At 41.2% G+C, this 20,730-nt stretch overlaps 1 protein-coding gene across 2 annotated transcripts in view; it reads right to left on the bottom strand.

Annotated features, from left to right (window-relative positions):
- The window catches only part of ABCC8 (ATP binding cassette subfamily C member 8), a 117,233-nt gene that overhangs the window by 38,409 nt on the left and 58,094 nt on the right, over positions 1-20,730 (bottom strand). Inside the window, exons 11-16 of one of the 2 annotated variants that reach the window (XM_031943450.1) lie at positions 15,962-16,002; positions 12,927-13,072; positions 9,165-9,270; positions 8,790-8,891; positions 8,259-8,334; positions 7,609-7,714 (exon numbers count right to left, since the gene is read on the bottom strand). In XM_031943450.1, the coding sequence (XP_031799310.1) occupies positions 7,609-7,714; positions 8,259-8,334; positions 8,790-8,891; positions 9,165-9,270; positions 12,927-13,072; positions 15,962-16,002 (577 nt within the window). Of the gene's footprint in view, positions 1-7,608; positions 7,715-8,258; positions 8,335-8,789; positions 8,901-9,164; positions 9,271-12,926; positions 13,073-15,961; positions 16,003-20,730 lie in introns of both variants that reach the window. The other variant, XM_003773532.4, reaches the window with a different exon arrangement.

Below are 20,730 nucleotides of genomic sequence, written 5' to 3'. Positions count from 1 at the left end.
TTCCAAATGTGGAAGGCAATAATACCACTGCCTGTTGCTGTGGTCAGATGACATCTAGAATACCATGTTCAGTTTCAGGGCATCAGTTTTTAAGAAGGACATTGCTAAGCTTGAATGCTTCCAGAGAAGGGTCCTGCAGAGGACAAGGCTGGAGATGATGTCATCTGAGGACGAGTTGAAATAAATGGGAATATTTATTTTATTTTTTTTAAAGTATAAGTTAAATACAATATAAGCATACATGTCCAAACAGTTATTTTGCTGTACAAAAAGAATTGGACTCTGAAATAGTGTACTATGAGCTTGTGAAGGAAATAAAAAATGCAGGTGGACAAAAATAGAGGGATTGGGAATTCTATGTAGTGGTTCATAGTCATCTCCCAGAGTTCTTTCCCTGGATATAGCTGGTTCAATTCATTCCTGCTCTATTGGAACTGATTTGGTTCATCTCATTGCTGAAGAGGGCCACATCCATCAGAATTGATCATCATATAGTATTGTTGTTGAAGTTAAAATGGGAATATTTAGACTGGAGATGACTTGGGGAGGATATAATAGCAGAAGAAACGAAGGAAATATTTATCCAGCACCTGTTGGGTGCCAGAGACTGAGCTAAGTGATTTACAAATAATATCTCATTTATACCTTAACCTTGGAAAGTAGGGGCTCTTATCCTCATTTTACAATTGAGGAAACTGAGGCAGACAGAAGTTAAGTGTTAAGGTTAAGTTCAGGATCACATAGTAAGTAGCTGAGGCTAGATATGAAATTAGATTTTCTTGACTCTAGATCCATTGATCCACTGCACCACCTAGATGCATATAGGCTTTGAAAGGCTGCTAGGTTGGGGGCAGGGTGAGATTTGACTTTTGTACCAGAACATGGAATAATCAGTGCTGCACAGAGGCAGATGGAACAACTTCTTAAGAATGAGAAAAATTGTTCAGAATTTAAAAATATCACAAGGGAGTGAGTTCTTCATCACTAGAGATCTTTAAGGGAAGATTGGAAGAGTATTTATGGAAAATATACAGGTATGGATAATTCTCCTCACTCAGATTCAGTGTTCCTCATTGCAGATGTTTAAAGAGATGATGGATGACTATTACACATTTCTGATTCGCTTATGATTGCTGACTCAGCCTGCTGAATGCAGAAACTCAGATGGCATTTTGTGGAACTCGCTCAGCAAGCATGGCTCATGTTGTTGGGCAATGCAGTCTTGTCTGCTACACCACCAAACTGTAAGCTCCCGATGGCCATCTTTAGGTTATTGTTCACGGGGCTCAACTCAGCCAGTATTGGAGTGCTTCTTTCTAAACCTGTTTCTCTTTCTGCTCCTCCAGGCATTGTCAGCTGCTTTACTGCTTTGTTCCATTCCATTCTCCTCCATAGATTCTGGACTGTTGCTGGCTGACTAAAGATAGGATTTTGACATCATGGCATACATAGTAGGGCACTTGGAGTCAGGAAGAGCTGAATTCAAATCTTGCCTCAAATGCTAGCTGTGTGACCCTGAATAAGACACTCAACTTTTCTGTGCCTCAGTTTCCTCATCTGTAAAAAACAAAAGATGTTTGGACTCATTGGCATCTAACATCTACTCCAGCACTAAATTTATAATTCCACGAATCTGCTCTGGATAGGTCCGATGGTATCACTGTTTGACATCTTCCTTGTATGAAAATTTGGTTTACCACCAGAAAAGATAAAAGAAAGGAAGAAAGGAAGAAAAAGAGGAAGAAAAGAAAGAAGGAAGAAAATGAAGATAGGCAGGCAGGAAGAAAAAAAGCATTAATTAAGGGCCCAATATATGTCAGGCATTATGCTAAATGCTTCACAAATATCTTATTTGTTCCTCATGACAATCCTGTGTTTTAGGCGCTATCATTATTTCCATTTTATAGTTAAGGCAAGTGAAACAGACAGGGATTAAGTGACTTGCTCAGTGTCACATAGAAGTAAGTATCTGAAGCTACTTTCTGATTATGGTCTAGCATTCTATTCATTACACCACTTGGTTGCCTCTAACACCAATGGCTGAGAAAAAACAGATTGTTCTCTTAGCCTCCTTTTCATGATCACCGTTTTGAAGCTTTAGGAATGAATCTGACATTCAGAGCATCTTTGAATGGGAATATTGGGGATAGATCATTATACTCATGAAGATGTGAAATCCATTGCTGAGGATAATCGGCAAATAAAAATGAAGCTCAATTGTGATGTTTTCCCCAAAGTGGCAGGTAGAATAGGGCAATGCATTGCTGAGGATAATTGGCAAATAAAAACGAAGCTCAATTGGCATGTTTTCTCCCAAATGGGAGGTAGAACAGGACAATCCATTGCTGAGGATAATCAGCAAATATGTGATGTTTTGCCCAAAATGGAAGGTAGAACTAAGTCCATTCACTTTAGATTTAGGATCTTGCCTGCGGTTTATGGGCTGGGACTCTCCCTTAAATGAAATCACTTTGACTGTCATTGACTGACCAATAATAGATCCCAAACCAAGCCCCACTGGTCATTGCTTGGGCTTTGATTGGCTCAGACTGAATATAAATAGCAATTGTTTCTATTTTGGCCAGAAATCCTGAGGGTCTTCCCCTTCTAGATATGTATATATGTAAATGTATGTAAAAATGTATGTAAAATGTATGTATGCATATATGTAAATGTATATATTATAAATGATAATACACACATGTACATATACATTACACACACATATAATACACACACAGAGCTATATTAACTAGATAAAAGAACCCATTCTCTGGCTTATTTCTTACCTAGCCTTAATTACTGAATGGGTGCTGCCTCAGTCAAAGTGAGGCTTGTTAAAGACCTTAGCTTAAAAAGGTCAAGGTCTCCCACTGTGTCCAGAGCCATCTCTAGTCATCTTGATATATATCTGGCCACTGGACTCAGATGCTCTAGAGGAGAAAGTAGAGCAGGTGATTTTGCACTGCCCTCCCTCACTTAAATTCATTTGACTTGCACGTCATGGGGTCACCTCCCTGATGTTATGGTTCTTTTGAGAATGAAGGACAAACAACTACAATAACATGGAACCGATCAGGTCATCATCAATTGAGATTTGGTACTAGGATAGGAGGTATATCTCCCTTCTGCCTTCGTGGGCATGGTGGTGCATGTCTGTAGGCTCAGGAACCCAGGCTGATGCTTCCTGATCTCTTGAGCTTGAGAGTTCTACAGCGGACTCTGCAGATGGGGTGTTTGCACGAAATATGGCGGCAATCTAGTGAGCCTTTGGGTCCCGAGACCCTGCTAGGGAGGGACAAAATCAGCTCAGTTGGGAAATGAGCAGGTCAAATCCTGGGACTACTGATGGGTAGGAATGGCCAGTGAATAGCCCCGGAATTTCCAGCCTGCATGAATAGAAAGAACCAGTCTTAAAAATTAAAATTAGATATGTGGAGCTAGAAGGAGTTCCAAAGACCAATTCCCTCCATTTTAAAAATGAGGAAACTGAGGACTGGAAGAAATCAGGTACCTTGCCCCAGTTCACACAGGACATGAGATGCAGAGAAAAGGTCCTGGATTGGCTGGAGGGGCCAAGAGGAAGCTGCTTGGAGCTTCAGGAGATGCAGCTGCACCAAGAGTAAGCGAATTGTGTGAGTCAGAAACCAGGGCAACTGCTACGGGAGCAGCACATTAGCTCTCCTGAATTCTCAAGACTGTCCATCTGCTAATCCGATGCCCCCTGCTTGACTGGGCTCAGGGGAGAAATTAAAAGCCTTCTTTCATTAGAATCAGTAAAAGAAAATCAGCCTCTTCATGAAATGAAGCAATGGTAAATGTCATCCTTGGCACTAAGAAAACCAAGAAGAGAAACTGTCCTGTCAAAATGGTTGCTGACTTTGTGATGGGGTCTGGGTATGCCAAGGCAGGTGCAAGTGACCCTGCAGTTATTATTCGGGGTACTGGATTCAAATTTTCCCTTTTCAGTTATCTCTTTGTGATCTTGGACAAGTCAGTTTCTTCCTCTTGGCTCAGTTTTCTCATCTGTAAAATGTGGGGCTTGAACAAGATATATCTGGTCTAGGCAGCTGGGTGGTAAAGTGGATAGAGCAATGGACCTAAAATCAGGTAGACCCGAGTTCAAATCTGACCCTAAACACTTTCCAGATGGTAGATTCTGAGAAAGGCACTTAATCTTTGTCTTCCTCAGTCTCCTCAGTTGTAAAGTGGGGATGATAATAGTATCTCTCTCTCAAGGTGATTATGAAGATCAAATTAGATAATATTTGTAAAGCATTTTTAGCAGTGTTTGGCAAATAGACACTTTTCAAATGGTTTGTTTTTCTTCCTTCCTTCCTTCCCTTCTTCCTTCCTTCCTTCCCTTCTTCCTTCCTTCTTTCCCTTCTTCCCTTCTTCCCTTCTTCCTTCCTTCCTTCCTTCCTTCCTTCCTTCCTTCCTTCCTTCCTTCCTTCCTTCCTTCTTTCTTTCTTTCTTTCTTTCTTTCTTTCTTTCTTTCTTTCTTTCTTTCTTTCTTTCTTTCTCTCTCTCTTTCTCTCTCTCTCTCTTTCTTTCTCTCTCTCTTTCTTTCTCTCTCTTTCTTTCTTCTTCCTTCCTTCCTTCTATCTTTTCTTCCTTCCTTCCCTTTCTTCCTCCCAAATTCATCTCAAATAAGATCATGAGGGAAATTGGTTGGAGGATATTAAGTCTGGAGAAGAAAAGATTCAGCAGTGAAGTAATAGAAGCCTTTAATTTTTTTTTTAATGTGGAGCTTTTATGTGGAGGAGGAAGGAGATTTAGAGGCAACATCGTATAGCGGAGAAAGCATTGGGTTTGGAATAAGGAAGACTGGGGTTGTTTTGAACAATCAATCTGGAGAGCAATTTGGAATATGCCCAAAGGACTATAAAATTGTACATACCCTTTGACCCAGCAGTGCCATTAGTGGGTTTGAATCCCAAGGAAATTATAAAGGAGGGAAAAGGACCCACATGTACAAAAATGTTTGTAGCAGCTCTTCTTGTGGTACCAAAGAAATGGAAAATGAGAAGATGCCCATTGATTGGGAAATGGCTAGATAAGTTATGGTATATGAAAATAAATGGAATATTATTATGCTGTAAGAAAGATGAACAGGTTAATTTTAGAAAGGCCTGGAAAGATTTACATGAATTGATGCTGAGTGAAATAAACAGAACCAGGAAAATATTGTCTATAGTAACACAGGATTATGCAATGATCAACTGTGATAGACTTGGTTCTTCTCAGCAACTCAATGATCCAAAGCAATTCCAATAAACTTTGGATGGAAAACAACCTCTTCATCCAGAGAGAGACCTATAGACTGAATGTGGATCAATGCACATTATTTTCACCTTTTTTCTTCTTTTTTATCTTGTGATTTTCTCCTTTTGTTCTGATTTTTTTCTCCCGACTATACTGAAATATGTAAAAAATGAATGTACATATATAACCTAAAAAATTTTTAAAAAAGAAAATGACTTTGGCTCCACTCAGAAACTTATTAGATGTATGATCCTGGGTAAATCAAATCACTTAATTTTTCTGAACCTCAGTTTCCTCATCTGTAAAATGGGAATTATTCTCCTAGAGGTACCCATCTCACAAGATTGTTATGAGGAATAAATGAGATGGCATATACAAAGCTGTTCATTAACATTAAAGCTTACAAATATGACATTTATTGTCATTATCATTGGCCAAAAGGAGTGTCACCAAGAGAACTGGTCTAAGAATCAGAAATACCCTGCCTCAAGTCCTGACTCTGATGCAGATAATTTTTTTTTTTACTTTAGATAAGTCACTTAACTTTTGTTACCTCCAAGCAACTCTTAGAGATGCTTAAGTTGTAGAGTAGGTATTATTCTTCATTGACTAAGGGAGTTTCCTTACTGGGAGCTCCCTATACTGATGAAATCCTTGCTCGACTTAAAAAAAATCATTCAATTATGAGCTACTTCACTGTGATTATCAGTATGTAAAATGCTTTGTAACTGTGGAGTGCTAAGTAGATTTTAGCTGTAATCATTATGACGATGATAATAACAGAAAATGGACAGCTAGGCTAAACATAGCAGATAATCTTCTTGATTTTTGACTGTGTCGGGAAACATCCCAAGAATCGTAATCTTTGCTTCTTAGATACAGCACCATTACTGGATTGGAAGAATAAATTTCTGTAAAAACAAGGGGGACAGCCTCCCCCCCCCCAAGGAGCTCTATAAGGAAAGAGACGATCTTTTGCAAATTTCAACTTAGTTTGTGTGATAGGCTGAACTCTTCTAGTTTGGGGTGATGGAAACAATGTCTGTATTTTTTTCTTTGGCTTTCCTTTAGTGGGAGGAAAGGGAAGTTTAGATTGCCAGTGATGAGAAGATAGGGAAATGGGGGATATTACAAATAGTTTCCTTGGAATAAAAGGAAAACATGTTGCCTTCCTTTACTGTCAATAAAACAACAAAAAAGTTGTTTTTATTTTAAAGAGAAGATAAAGAGGTGAAGGGAACATTTCAAAGTTTGCCCACATAAGAGGCTTTATAATTAACTGGCTGAGAACAGACCAGGATTATATATACTCCAAGTTGGATTCAAAGTCCCCAAGTGGGCCAGCCCCAAATTGTGAGATATGGGTTTAAGAGATAGCATCAGGAGCCCTGAGTGAGCTGAAGCTGCATATGGACATTAGCTATCACAACATGGGGATGCTCTCATTATTTTTTAAAGTTATGTTGGGGAGAAGAAGAATACTAAAGAACAGATGAAATCCTTGCTTGAGGCAATGAATAACAGGACAGTGAGAAACCTAACTATTCAATTCTTTTACTTCTTTCTTCTTCCACGAAGGATAATTTTGGCCTACAAAAGATAGAACAAAATGGTTCCCTGGGAGTTGGGAATGAAACATTTGGGCCCTTAAGATCTCCCTTATTTTGAGTCCTATCTTCATTTAAGGGTAAACTCATCTCATGACTTTCAATGGGTCTGCAAACACAGAGAGGTATTCTCACTCTACCCCCACAGTAAACATAGCTGTGTCCCATTTAAATCCTTAGATTATAGATTTATAGTTGGAAGGGACATCTAGTCTGATCCCATTATTTTACAGATGGGGCAACTGAGACCCATTGAGGATGAATGGTCAAGGTGGAAGAAAGAACAGAACTGGGATCTGGTATCAGGTTCCGTGACTCCAAATTCAGTTGTCCTATGGGGAGGGACAAGAGGAGAGATGCTCTCACTCTGGAAAAGTCTCAGGTGTTGTGTGATGGTCATAATAGTGCTCACAACATTAAAAGTCAACAGAACTAATAACTGCCATGACCAATCTTGACTTCAGAGAACTGACAGGGAAGTACCTTCTTGGCAGGTGGTGGTCCATGGATGTGGAATGCACCATACCTTGTCATTCATGGCCAATGTTTGTTCTGATTAGCTGTATATTTTTTGCTACAGCACAGGTCAGGTACTATTGGGAGCAGCGGAGTCACAGGGAAGTTATTGACAATCATGTGAAAAAACATCAGTGCAAATTGTTTTCTAAAGAAAAATAATCCCAAGTGATTGAGAGATATTTCCCATTTTGTCTAGCCCTTCTCCCAACTGTCTTACCTGTTCCAGGAGATTTCCCCTGAAATCTTCTGCATCTCCCCTAGGGTGGCTAGCAGCAATGAGGACTTTCCGCAGCCCACTTGGCCCACGATCATGGTCAGCTGCCCTGCACAGAGGAGGAGCTGGCTGACAGAGATAGCAGCAGGATAGGTCCCAGAATGTGTCCCCCACATCCTGTCTCTGGGGCCACGAATTTCTTCTGTTGCCCCAAAGGAATTCCTTGGATCACCTTTTCATTGAACTCTATCCTCCCTTAAGCCTAAACTTTTTCTAATAACTTTCAAGTCTCTCCATGAAATTTGGTCTCACCCTGAATGGGCATCTTTATCTGCCACTAGCCTCCCCTTATCCTCCACTATTGCCTTAGACACTTTGCTAGTTCCTATTTCACACCTGTGCACACATTGCCCTATCCCAGTCTGCATTGCAGAGCAAGGCTGCCTACTAGGGAGGTGAGGTGCTGTCTCTATGGTAACTGACAGATAAAGAGAAAGAGGAGAATCTGATTCTTCTCACAGGGAGATGGGAGGTTCTCATAAATATTAATATGAAAATTTGGACTCTTTTGGCCCATGGGAGCAGGAACCTTAGGAGAGAGAGAGAGAGAGAGAGAGAGAGAGAGCGCTTTGGGGTTAAGGGTGAATTGGTACCTTGTGGGATGTGGATGGCAATATTGGAGAGTGTGGGGACTCCATCAGATGTCCAGGTGAAGAATCCTCCTGTGATCTTTATCACCAGTGACGCCAGCCCAGAAAGAGAAGTAAACAAAGAATAATAGACAGGACTTGAGATCCCCCATCTTTTCCCTTCATGGTCCTCTGCTTTTTCATATACTCTGATTCAGATGAACTATTTCTAGGGAATGGAAAAATTGGAAAAAGTGGAAATCTTCCCTCCCACATTCATCTTCCTAAAAGAGTCAGTTTCCTCCTCAGCCTCTTCTCTGGAAGGAGGGTTCATTATACTAGAAATAAAACTTTCTTCCAGGGCCTCTACTGGTTGTAAAAAAAAAATCTTAGAATTTGTTTATTTTGACACCTGAATAAACCACAGATTCAGGAAGTGGAAAGGTTGTCATTGGGGTTCTTCTGGGTCTTTTGAAGTCTATTACTAGGGCCAAAGGTGAAGACCAGATTGTTCATGGTGCCAAAGGGTAGGGACACAGAAGGGGCCCAACTCACCCTCACACAGCTTTTGTCTGCTTCTTCATCGGGGTCTGGATTTTGCAGGGCCCCCATGAAGTTCCTACAGTCATCCCTGGCAGGTCGCTTCCGGTTCACAACCTTGAGTGGCTTGGCAGGAAGGGAGAAGAAGGTGGAGAGATTGGGGGTGTTATCTATGGATGAGCTCCTTCCTCATCTCAGGGACAGAAGAGAAATCCTAGGGTTGCCATGGGGGGGAACTTACTTTGAACTAACTTTATGAGACACTGCCTTCGCAATGGGGGAGACCAACACTTGTCTTCTCCCTCATTACACAGGAGGGGACAGAAAAGGAGAAAGGTCTGGGCTTGAGTTCCAAAGCCCATCCATGAAAAGGGCAGGGATAGGACTTACCACGGCCTGAGATTTGCTGCTCTGGCCCTTATTAAAGGGCTCAGGCTGCGAGTACTGATCCTTCCCAATCTCCTCACTGGACAAGAACTCGCTCAACTTCTGGACGCTGTGGAGAGAGCAGAGGGGTCTAAGGTCCTGGGCGTGCATGCAGACTGGCACCAAAAGTGGGGAGGGCAGTTCCTCTCATTCTGGGATTGGGAGGAGGGGTCTTGACCCAACAATTCCTGCTCCTCAGAGGCTCAGGACAAAGAGAAGAAAGCCAGCTTCCCACCGCCCACAAGCCAGTGGATATGACTGGTCTTTCCTGAAGTCTTGGGGGTGTGTGTCATGGGTTGGAAAAGGGGCTTTATGATCAAGGTCAATTAAGATTATTGGATTTGGGCCTGAGGGAGCAAACAATGCATTTCTTTTCCTACCCAAAAATTTTTTTTACCTTCTGGAATTCCTTTCATCATAGTGTGTGAAGTGGTCTGGGAGTGCCTCTTCTCTCCTTTCCTCTCCTCTCTTCCTCTCCTTCTTCTCTCTCTCTGTCTCTGTTTCTGTAATGTCTCTCTCTGTTTTTCTGTCTCTCTGTGTGTTTGTATCTGGGTCTCTCTGTTTCTCTTTCTGTGTGTGTATCTTTCTGTCTCTCTGTCTCTATCTCTGTGTCTGTCTGTCTCTGTCTTTCTATCTTTTTTTCCTCTCTCTGTCTCTTTGTTACTGCCTCTGTCTCTCTGTTTCTCTTTGTCTGTCTTTCTCTTTCTGTCTCTGTCTCTCTGCCTCTTTCTTATGTCTCCCTCTCTCATTCTCTGTTTCTCTGTCTCCCTGTCTCTGTGTCTTTCTGTCTCTGTCTGTCTCACTGTCTCTCCTTCTCTCTCTCCCTCTTCTTCTCCCCTTCCTCCTTCTCTTTCTTCCTCCCTTCCTCCCTCTTTCTTCCTTCTTTTCTCCCTTCCTTCCTCTTTCCCTCCCTCTCTTTCTGTCTCTGTCTTTCTCTTTGTCTTTCTGTCTCTCTGTGTTTCTGTCTGTCTGTCTGTCTGTCTCTCTCTCCCCTTTTCCTTTCCTCTCCTTTCCATCTCCCCTTTCATTACCAGTCCTGAATTAAATTCTTAGATCTACCTGTGTGACCCTGAGTAAGTAATTTAATCTCTAGGGACCTCAGATGCCTTATCCCTAAAATAAAGATGATGGTACAGATAACTATTAAGGACCCTTGCATCCAGGGTCTCACTCTGGAAGAAAATCAGAGGCTCCAGGGCTCCAGATGTTTTCCTTGAACTTCCTTCAGAGATGGCTTTGGAGATGGGTACCCAGCAGCCCCTGGGACCTTCTGCACCATAAAGACAGTATTGCTGTTCAGAGCTGGAGCAGGATGGAGATGCCAAGTGGCAGCTGTGTCCTTCTGATTCTTGCCAGTTGCTTCTAATCCCCCCTCAGAGCTGCATTTGTAAATTCCCAGGAAGGACAAGCTGATAGGCCTGCATGAATTCAAGCCTGACTTTCTCCAACTGCTTGCATGGAGACTTAGGTCCTGATGACCTAAGGAAACTCATTAAGGTCACAATGCTTGCTGGAAGAGGTGGGGGGACTGCCCTGCTTGGGTGAGAGAGAGAAGAAGCTCTTCTTTCTCAGTTTGTTTTTCCTTCAAATGAAAAGGTCTATGATCTGTCAGGTCTCCTGGACACTAAGTGTACCCATGAGACTTTGCATAGAGAAACTCCTGATTTATAACCATTTAGCCATAACTGCTCTGGCAGGTTAGGAATCTACACATTTGTGGTTTTCCCCCTCATATGACTCCAACCTGGTCATAGTTAATGATTTTAAAAATTGATTGCTGTAGGCACTTTCCTAATATTTTATTCAGTATTTTATATCAATATTTATTAGATATTCCTCTAAAAAAGGAATTGGCTGAGCTCTAAATGAATTCCCAAAGAAAAAAACCCTGAGCCTGGCTAGATTTGTGTTTGAATCCTATCAAATATTGAAAAAATAATGAATTGTATCTGGTTTTGTGTGGAACCCTTTGGATGTTCAATGGAGAACTCCCCACACTGTGTCCTTATCTGTGTTACCACCCAGATTGTCTTATGCTGGGGGAAGGGGAGTCTTATTCCACTTGATATCATTCTTGGTCGCCAACTACTTTGTTCTGACAGCTATGTCTCTTACCAGCTTGTCACTGGGCAGGGAGTCACCTTTCTTTAGGTTGGAAGGACAAGGACTCCCATGGGACTGCCCAATGATCCAATTTGAGTTGAAGGTGAGGTGAGGTTGAATATAATTTTTTCCCTATGCGATGATTGAGGGTAGGATGGGCTTACCTAAAGAATTCCCTCTCCCTGTTAGGTCCAAGAGTCCAGTTTAGATCTGCATCCCTCTGGTTTGTTTTTGTTGTTCCGATTTCAATTTCAATCATGTTTGACTCTTTGTCTTCCCATTGGGGGTTTTCTTGGCTGAGATACTAGAGCAGTTTACCATTTTCTTCTCCAGTCCATTTTATAGATAAGGAAACTGAGGCAAAGAGGGGACTTACGCAGGGTCACACAGTCATTAAGTGTCTGAGACTGCATTTGAATTTAGTAATATGACTCTAGGTCCAGCTGTTTATCCACTTTATCCACTCTAGCACCACCTCGCTGACCCACTAACATGTAAAAGGTCCTGGGAGGACTTTTTAACTTGCTAACAGACTTTCACATTTCATACTGAAATATATGACTGAATATAACTGAATACTGAATATACTGAATAACTGAATATACTGAATACTGAATATACTGAATAATAACATACTGAAATAACAACTAAATCTTTTTTAAGGAAGTGTTTATTTACTTGTTTGTTTAAATATCCAACCTGGAAATCATTTCAGCAGAAAGAATAATGGAGCTGGAATCAAAGGGTCTGATGTTTTTACCTATATGACCACGGCCTATTCATTTAAATGTTCTGTGTCTCAGTTTTCCCCTTTGTAAAATGAGTTGACCCATAGCAGTATGTGCTCCATGAGCTCCTTTCCAGTTCTAGGTCTATGATCCTGTAATTTCATCAGTGAGGAAGTATCCTCTGCCAACACTGATTAGCAATTGCCCAATAACTTATAGACACGAGAGTGGCCTGAAGACATCCAGAAATTCTGTGTCAGAGGTAAGTGTGTGTCAGAGGCAGGATACGAAGCCTTCTCTTACTCCCAGGTTTGTTCTCTAGTCACTAAGCATCTCTCTATCCATAATAGGTGCTTAATAAATGCTTGTTGGTTGATAGATAAGGGAAAGTGGGGGGAAACAGTCCAAAACTTTCAGAGAAGGAGATATTCCTATTTAAAAAATGGAATGAGGAAAGACACTTCCAATCACTCTCCCCAGCAAATTTCATAATTTTATTAGGGTTAACTGAGTTGTCTGGGAAGATGGTGGGTTAAGAAGCACTCTAACTACAAAACTAGGAAAGTCCTGCTCCTGCCTCCTTTCCCTCCCCCATTCCCGATGCCTTGTCCACAGCCTTGGAGAGGGAATAGTCAACCATGCCTTCACTCTTGGGCCCCAGGAGGGCCAGGCTGAGTGACTAATGTGCTGGGTATAGGGGTATAGCCGGTGTAGACCAGAAGAAGAGAGGCTAGCCGCTCTGAAATATCATCAGGGAAGCTGCATCCCCTATACAGGTGGTCTAGACGTGTCCACCCAGAGCAGGTTTCCAGAAAAGAGATAATGCTTTGTTTCTCACTATGTGGCAGAGGGGACAGGGGCAAGGAGAGGGGAAGGGATGGGTGTTTCCTCTTACCTGACCAGAGCTTTGACTGTAGATCGGACCACACTGGACAGCAGGAACAGGGGTGTGACCAGGATGTGGAAGAGGGAGAGAGATGCAAAAGCCACCGCTGGGGAGAAGTTGGCCTCTTTGAAGAAGCTGACGTGGCTCACGAAAGTCTGGGGGATAGAGAAACAACACCTGGGAAGCAGGATCAGGGCATGGGGTAGTGGAAGTCGGGGTCCGGGGCCAAAGAGAAGAGGGATGGTGAGAAAGGGTGAGATCTGAGAGCCTGAGGGACTCTCTTTAAGTGGTGGAGAAGACATCATGGGATCACTTAACCATGGGTTTTTAGCTGCAAGAGACCCCACAGATCAGCTAGTCCACTAGTGTTGAACTTAAATAGGAATGGGGGCCTCTAAACCATACACATGTCTCTCTGCAGATGGCATTATTATTGTTTGACCTTTGTTCTCAAAGAGAGCCGTGATCTCAGGGAGGGGATGCTCTGACATATGAGTGAATTGGATTTCAGTGAGGGAGGGCTGTGCAAAGACACCTGCCTTACTTTCCGCTCCAGAGCCATCTGGATCCAGTGGCCAGATACAGATCAAGATGATTGGAGATATATTGACTCAGGAAACATAACAACATTATCTATGTTTTTGTTCATTTGTGTCCAACTCTTTGTGACCTTGTGGACCATATCAAGGCCAATACTGTCCAGTACTACCAAAGTGCTTTGCCATTTCCTTTTCCAAAGGTTAACAGAGATTAAATGACTTGTTCAGAATCACAGCTAGCCAGCGTCTGAGGCCACGTTTGAATTCAGGTCTACTTGACTACAAGCCTAAAACTCTATCCACTGAGCCACGTAGCTGCCTCCTGTCTGTGTTAGACTGTGTTTTTATTTATTTTGTTAAATATTTCTCAATTACATTTTAATCTGGTTCTGGCCTCTCCTGGGAGTATTTTAGGACACAATCTGTTTGACACTTCTTGTTCATCTTTTCATTTTGTAAATGGGGAAATTGAGACTCAGGGCAGTGTAGAACCCAGACCAAAATCATCCAGTTTTATGCACCAAAGCTGGGATTTTGCCCTACACTATCTTACTCCGCTGCCTGTGCTCTTTTGATTCTTAACTAGGTTTTCTAGACTAAAGTTTCTTAATTTGGGATCAATGAACACTGAGAATAGATTTCAGAGGGGTCTGTGAACTTGGATGGGGAAACCATTACAACTTTAATTTAACTGGTTTCCATTATAATCCTATGTAATCTATTTTATGCATTTAAAACATCATTTTGAGGAGTCTGTTTCAGAGGGATCTGTGATCTTGGGTGGGGAAACAATTACATCTTTAACTGATTTCCATTGTAATCTTGTATATTCTATTTTATGCATTTAAAACATTATTCTGAGGAGTCTATTTCAGAAGGATCTGTGATCTTGGATGGGGAAACAATTACATCTTTAATTTAACTGGTTTCCCTTGTGATCCTACCTGTTTTATTTTATGCATTTAAAAATACTATTCTGAAAAGAATCCATTGGCTGCAACCAGACTTTCAGCAGGGTCCATGACACACACACACACACACACACACACACACACACACACACACACACACAAGGTTAAGAATTCCTAGTCTAGACTGTGAGTGTGGAAGCCTCTCTCAGGTGACTAGCTGATTAGTGGGACTATATTGTTTTTCCCATCTTTTTTATTTTTTGTTATAAGGGATAGGTCTTCGGGTTGAGGAAGCAGAGGATATAGATTTGGAAACGAGATGCTTTAAGAACGAAAGAACCAATAAAGAATAAAGAAGGTCCCCTATAGAGTTAATAGAGTTAATGCCTGATACCTCTCTCCTTCCCTCCTCCCTGACCCTTCTTCCTTCTCTCTTGTTTGGGGAAATAACATCAGGAGGAAATTGGAGAATTAGATAATACCACTTCTCTGTTCCTTTGGGCAATAACTTACGTGCTCTATGTGGTCAGATGGGAAATGGGAATTAGGTGATTATGAAATAGCCTCTTTCCCCCTTTAGCCCTTGGCTGCCTTGCTAGGTTTAAAGGCATCCATTACTAGGACAAATTGCATTCAGCTTGTGCAGGGCTCAGACAAAGCAGGTTCCCAGAAAGTGAATTCCCAGGCATGACTGATAGAGAGTGAAATCGGAGACTTTAAAACCATAAAACCAAGCTCTTTAAAAACCATAGCTGGAGTTGGGCTGCTCAGGACTGGGATACACATTCAAGGCTCCTTCAGGGGGGTGGTTCTGGGTATTCTTTCAATGTCTGACTCTTTTTATGTCCTAAATCCCTTCCATATTCTTAGCAATTTAAGAACGAAATTGGTGTTCTTGCTGTACTTTATAAGATGCTTCCTCTCCCACCATCTTTGCGCATTTTTACTGGCTGTCCTCCAGGTATGGCAGTCTCTTCTTCCTCATCTGCATCTCCTGGTTTCCTTCAAAGACTCAGCTAAAATTGTATCTTCTACTAGAAACCTTTCTTAATTCTACCCGCCCCCCCCCCCTTCCCCCCCCCCCCCCCCCCATGAGTGCCTTCCCTGTGAGATTCTCTTCTTTTTTTTTTCCTGGCTATATTTTATTTGAACATAATTTTGCCTGTTGGCTCCTCCATTAGACTGTAAGCTCCTTGAGGGCAGGGAAAGTTTTTGCTTAAAAAAAAAATCCCTGGTGCAAAATTTTTGCTCAAAGAAAAAACAAAAACAAAACAAAACAAAAAAAACCCGGTGCTTAGTGCACTGGGCTCTTGACACATACTTAAGGTACCCTTGTTTGCTTGTCTTGGTTCTTGTTCCCACCCCAATCCTTTCTGCAGGTGGGCGGGCAGTCACTTGAGATAAGAAAATAAAGGGAGCTTTCACCTCGATCCCCATTTGTGTTAAGGTTACTTTCAGAAAACTCAGCCAAAGCAGATGACAATAGGGAAACTACAGACATTAAGTCGCCTTTCAACTGCATTTCCCTAGCCCCTCTCCTTTCCACCACGTATCCACCTCCACCCACCATCCTAAGTCCTATATACATACTTACAATCAGCACAGCTGCAATTGGGATTGCTGTGTTCATAAAAACTGTGGACAAAGCAAACACAGTTATTTAGAATAGCAGACTAGTTCTACTAAAATCGTGATGATAATGCTTGTTTTTAGAATGCTCTAAGTTTATACTTTATAAACCTAACAGTTTATAAACTTCACAACAACCCTGTGAGTGTAAGGATAATTGTCATCATTTTACAGATGGCAAAACCGAAGCTCTAAGAGAGTGACTCAACCATAATCACATAGTCAGTACTATTTGAACTCAGGGCTTCCTAACTTCAACACTTTACTACTAATACTTGGAGAATGGATATAAGAGAACATAACTTCCTTTTCTCAATTGAGAGGTGTAGGACTAAGGAGACAGGCAACATACTATCTGTTTTGCACAACAGTTTCTCTGTTACTTTTGCTTAAAAGTCTTTTATTGTTACAAAGGGAGGATTCTGTTCCGAACTATGGAGGATCTGTTCAGAAATGAATGTGATGTAAAAGCAAAATGTCTATTTAGTAAGATGTTAAATTTTTTAAAAAGTCCATTAGCATAACAATAATTACGAACATTCATGAATTACTTAAAGGTTTGCAAAGCACCTTAAATACATTACCTATTTTATCCTTACTTTTTATGTTTTATAGATGGGGAAACTGAATCTGAAAGAAGTTAAGTGATTTGGCCATCTGGGGAAGGATATAAACTTCTCCTTTTCTGAATACAAGTCCAGTGCTCTCTATCCATAATGCCATTTATACTGGAATTTCATCTTTGACAGGGGTTCTTAATCAGGGATCCATGAACTTCAAAAAATATTTTGATAATTATATTTCAATAAAATTGCTTTTCTTTGTAATCATATTTATTTTATTTTATGTATTTAAACATAGTACTATTAGAAGGGGGCTGGAACGTCAACAGACTGCTAAAGAGGATCATAACACAAAAGAGGTTAAGAACTCCTAAACTATGGAGAGAGAGTCCCCTTTTTCCTTCCCTCTGTTTTGTCTAGCTTTTTCTCTCTTCTCCTTCCCTCCCTCCCTCTTTTTCTTTCTTTCTTTCTTTCTTTCTTTCTTTCTTTCTTTCTTTCTTTCTTTCTTTCTTTCTTTCTTTCTTTCTTTCTTTCTTTCTTTCTTTCTTTTCCTTCCTTCCTTTCTTTCCTTCCTTTCCTTCTGTAGGATGGGGGGGTCATAATTTTTGTCCTTATGGTAGTACTTGGTAGTACTAATTAAAATGTATCCTATTAAAATAAATAGCTTTTAAAATAAATACATAGACACACAAGCTTACATATTCAGAATGGGAGACAAAAGAAAAATATGGACAAAGTGCTCTAGGAAATTTTTAAGAGGGAAAGAATACTCCTAAGTTGGGTGATGGAGTGACAACAACTCCCTTGTTGGATGTGGGGGGTGACTGCTGCCTGCATAGACTTCCCCCAGATCCCTTCAGTTCTGGTCCTTCATACTAGGATGTTAATATATCTGGTAGGGTAGAGAAGTTGAGCTCAATTTCCCAGGGGTCCATTTCCAGAGACAGCTAACCTGGCAAACTTTCCCTCATGATCAGTAATGATACCCAGAAACTTCTTCCATTCATCTCACCTCCTTCCTGGCCTTGACCCCCCTAATTTAGCATCTAGCATCCTCCTTTGAGTTCCTTAAAGCCAGGTTCTATAATAAGACCAATTACAACTGCATTGCCCTCTCCAAAAAAACACTTATTTTTCCAGTTAGGAAAGATACCCAAGGTTGGAACCAAGCATGTGCATTTGGATCCCCTCCAATGAACTTTTAAATTTGATATTGTGATACAGGAGGACTTTTCTCCAGTATCCTGGAGGGAAAGGATAGGTTGGTCAGCACCATTCTCAAGAATTCCTTCTCAAAATGTTTGGCGGAGACTGACTGACCATGGAAAAAAATCACTGACTTGGGAGTCAGGGAACCTGAGTTCAAATTCCAGATTTTTAACTACTTTGGGCAAGTCATCTAATGACCCAAAATCAGTAATATGGAAAATGAGGAAACAGGGTTGGATTAGATGGCTTCTGAGGTCCTTCCTAATTCTGAATCTGTGGTCCTATGACATAATACCTAAAATCTCAATTGCTATAGCCCCTGCCTCAGGAGAGCTACTAATATGGGGACAGAGTGGGTACCTACCTAGCCTTGGGAAGCTTCCAGTATGAGGTAAGAGGGCCTCATCGATGTCATATTCCAGTGTCTTATCACAAACTTGCACACAGTTAGTGCTCAATAAATATTTGCTGACAGTAGGAGGGCTCTTGAAACCATGCCAGTCAAAGATCAGTTGAAGAAACTAGAGAAAACTTAAGTGGGAATATGAAAATTCATCTCAGGTATCTGAAGAGCTTCATTGAAAGGAGATATTAGCTTTATTCTTTGTAGCTTCCTAAACTCATATCTAACATCACAGTTATCAGCCAGAACCATCTAAGTCCAATTGCTTCATTTGACAGAAAAATAAACTGAGACTGAGGGAGGTTAAGTGATTTAATCACAGGCACATGGGTAGGAAACCTCAAAGCTGAGATTTGGTCCTCTGAAACAGAACCAGGTTTAGGATTAGATGTTGTAGACAGTTTTCCCTTTGAATCTTATTATTATTACTACCAACCTTTGGTTTCCCTTTTTTGTTGTTGTTGTTTTATACAATGTTAAAGAAATGTTTGTTTTATTCAAAAATTAAAAATAAATAAAAAACATAAAGACATTATTCTAAAAAGAGTCCAGATTGCCAAAGGTATCCATCATATAAAATAGTTTTCAAGTCCAATCCCTTCATTTTACGAAAGGGATTGGAGGCTCAGACATAGGAAGTGATTGGTCCACTATCAGGATGCTAGCAGAGCTGAGACAAACCCAAATACGTCAACTCCAAGGTCAGTGTTTTTGTTAACACCCCAAGCTGTTAAAACTGGACCCTCTTTTCTGTCTTTCCTGTTAGACTGCTATTACTGGGATTGGATAACACCTGCAAGTCTTCTTAAAACTGCTGCGTTAATCTAGGCTCGTATAAGGTTCCAGAGTTAATAAATATTTTACTCAGCAGCCCAACTGTGCCTTCTGCATACTGCCAGCTTCCCTGCAGGGGGAGGCAAGGACAGGATATTGGAGGTGTACCAGGCTGAGTCTAATTAGAATTCACACCTGCACCAGGAATACTGTATTTTGCATGGAGCTAGGGCTGACAGATTGGCCTGGTGTGGTGTTCCAGGTCCTATTGTCTATGAAATTTCACAGAACATAAAAGAACAGACTGAATCTGGCACTGGCTCAGGGGAGCCTCCAGGGACTTCTTGTGTTACTTACTGAATGAATTCATGGCTGCACCAATGTTGCTGACCAGCTCATCCTCCTCCAGACCCATTTCCCTTTTCTTACTCTGGTCTGGGACAGGAAACCAGTGACGGGACACCCAATCTACCCATTGTGACCCTCTGTGGGACTGGTATAATGAAGGAAGATTTCAAAGAATTAGAAACTGGAGCTGAGCTAGGGCACTGAGGCCACTTTGTCCTCCCTCCCCCGGGGCAAGAGTACTAAGGACATCAGCTGCCAAAGTCACTTCTGAGGGACCTCAGGGATCATGGTTCAGTTTCAGTCATTAAGAAAAGAAAACCTGAATCTTTAGAATTGAAAGGTGGTTACCTTCCCACGCTTCCTTATTTCACAGGGCATGATCAGCCCCATTCCCCAAAGGCATATTGAACTATGATCCCATGATCTCCTGACATTCATTCATATTTATTTTGTGAACAGGGAAAGCCCCTTCCCTTGGATGTCTAATCTTCTGGGTTTTAAGATCAGAAAGAGTATTAGACCTGGAATCAGAAAGACCAAGGTTTAAAACCAGCTTCAGATACTTACTAGCTATGTGATCCTTGATAAATCACATAACCACAACCTACCTCAGTTTCCTCATTTGTAAAACAGGGATAGTACCCAGCTCCCAGGGCTGTTGTAAAGATAAAATGAGATATTTGCAAAGCACTTTGCAATCCTAAAGCACTATATATATGCTAGGTATTCTTTAGAGAAGATTTAGAATAGCTTTTGTGAGGAGTGATACAGGGAATCAATTAGGGAGGAATAAAAATTGCCTTGTTTTATTGAAGGTCCAGTTGAAATAGAATAGCATTAATTTATAATGTACTCAGTAAGCACAGCTGAGATTTCTTCTCGTTCCATTTAGCTGGAGGAGAGAAGGAAATTGTGGGAGTGATCTCTATCTTATCTTTTTTATTACTCTCCTCTAAGACACAGAACATGTCTTATTCATTTGGATGCCCAATACACGGGCGGGATACATACCAAGTACTCAGTGAGGGTTTGCTGAATTGAATGGAGCATGGGAAAGAGTTGAAATCTACCTTTGCAGCTGGAAGGCCTGGGTTCAAATCTCTCTTAATATTTATTATCTTTGTGATTTTGAGCAAATCACCACGGGCCTCAGTTTCCTCATGAGAGGGTTGGACTAGATGGCCCTGACAGGATAATGATCCTGTGATGCTAAGGATACCAGGTCCTTTTGGAGGCTGAGGTCACACAAGAGCCAATGTTTCTAATTGAAATATTGGAAGATTCAGATGTTGAATGAGCAGGATCCATCCTGGACTAGAGAAACCTATTTCATTATGGTCATATCTTCATACTGTAGCCTCAGAGATAGAAGCAGAGGTGTCCAGGCTCCTGAGTAGGGAGCTTTTAAGAGAGTATCAGGGACAAACTGACTTCTAA

This window comes from Sarcophilus harrisii, chromosome 6, assembly GCF_902635505.1.
Source record: "Sarcophilus harrisii chromosome 6, mSarHar1.11, whole genome shotgun sequence".
Lineage (NCBI taxonomy): Eukaryota > Metazoa > Chordata > Mammalia > Dasyuromorphia > Dasyuridae > Sarcophilus > Sarcophilus harrisii.
Note: the sequence above shows the minus strand (reverse complement) of the source record. Positions and strands in the feature narration are given on the sequence as shown.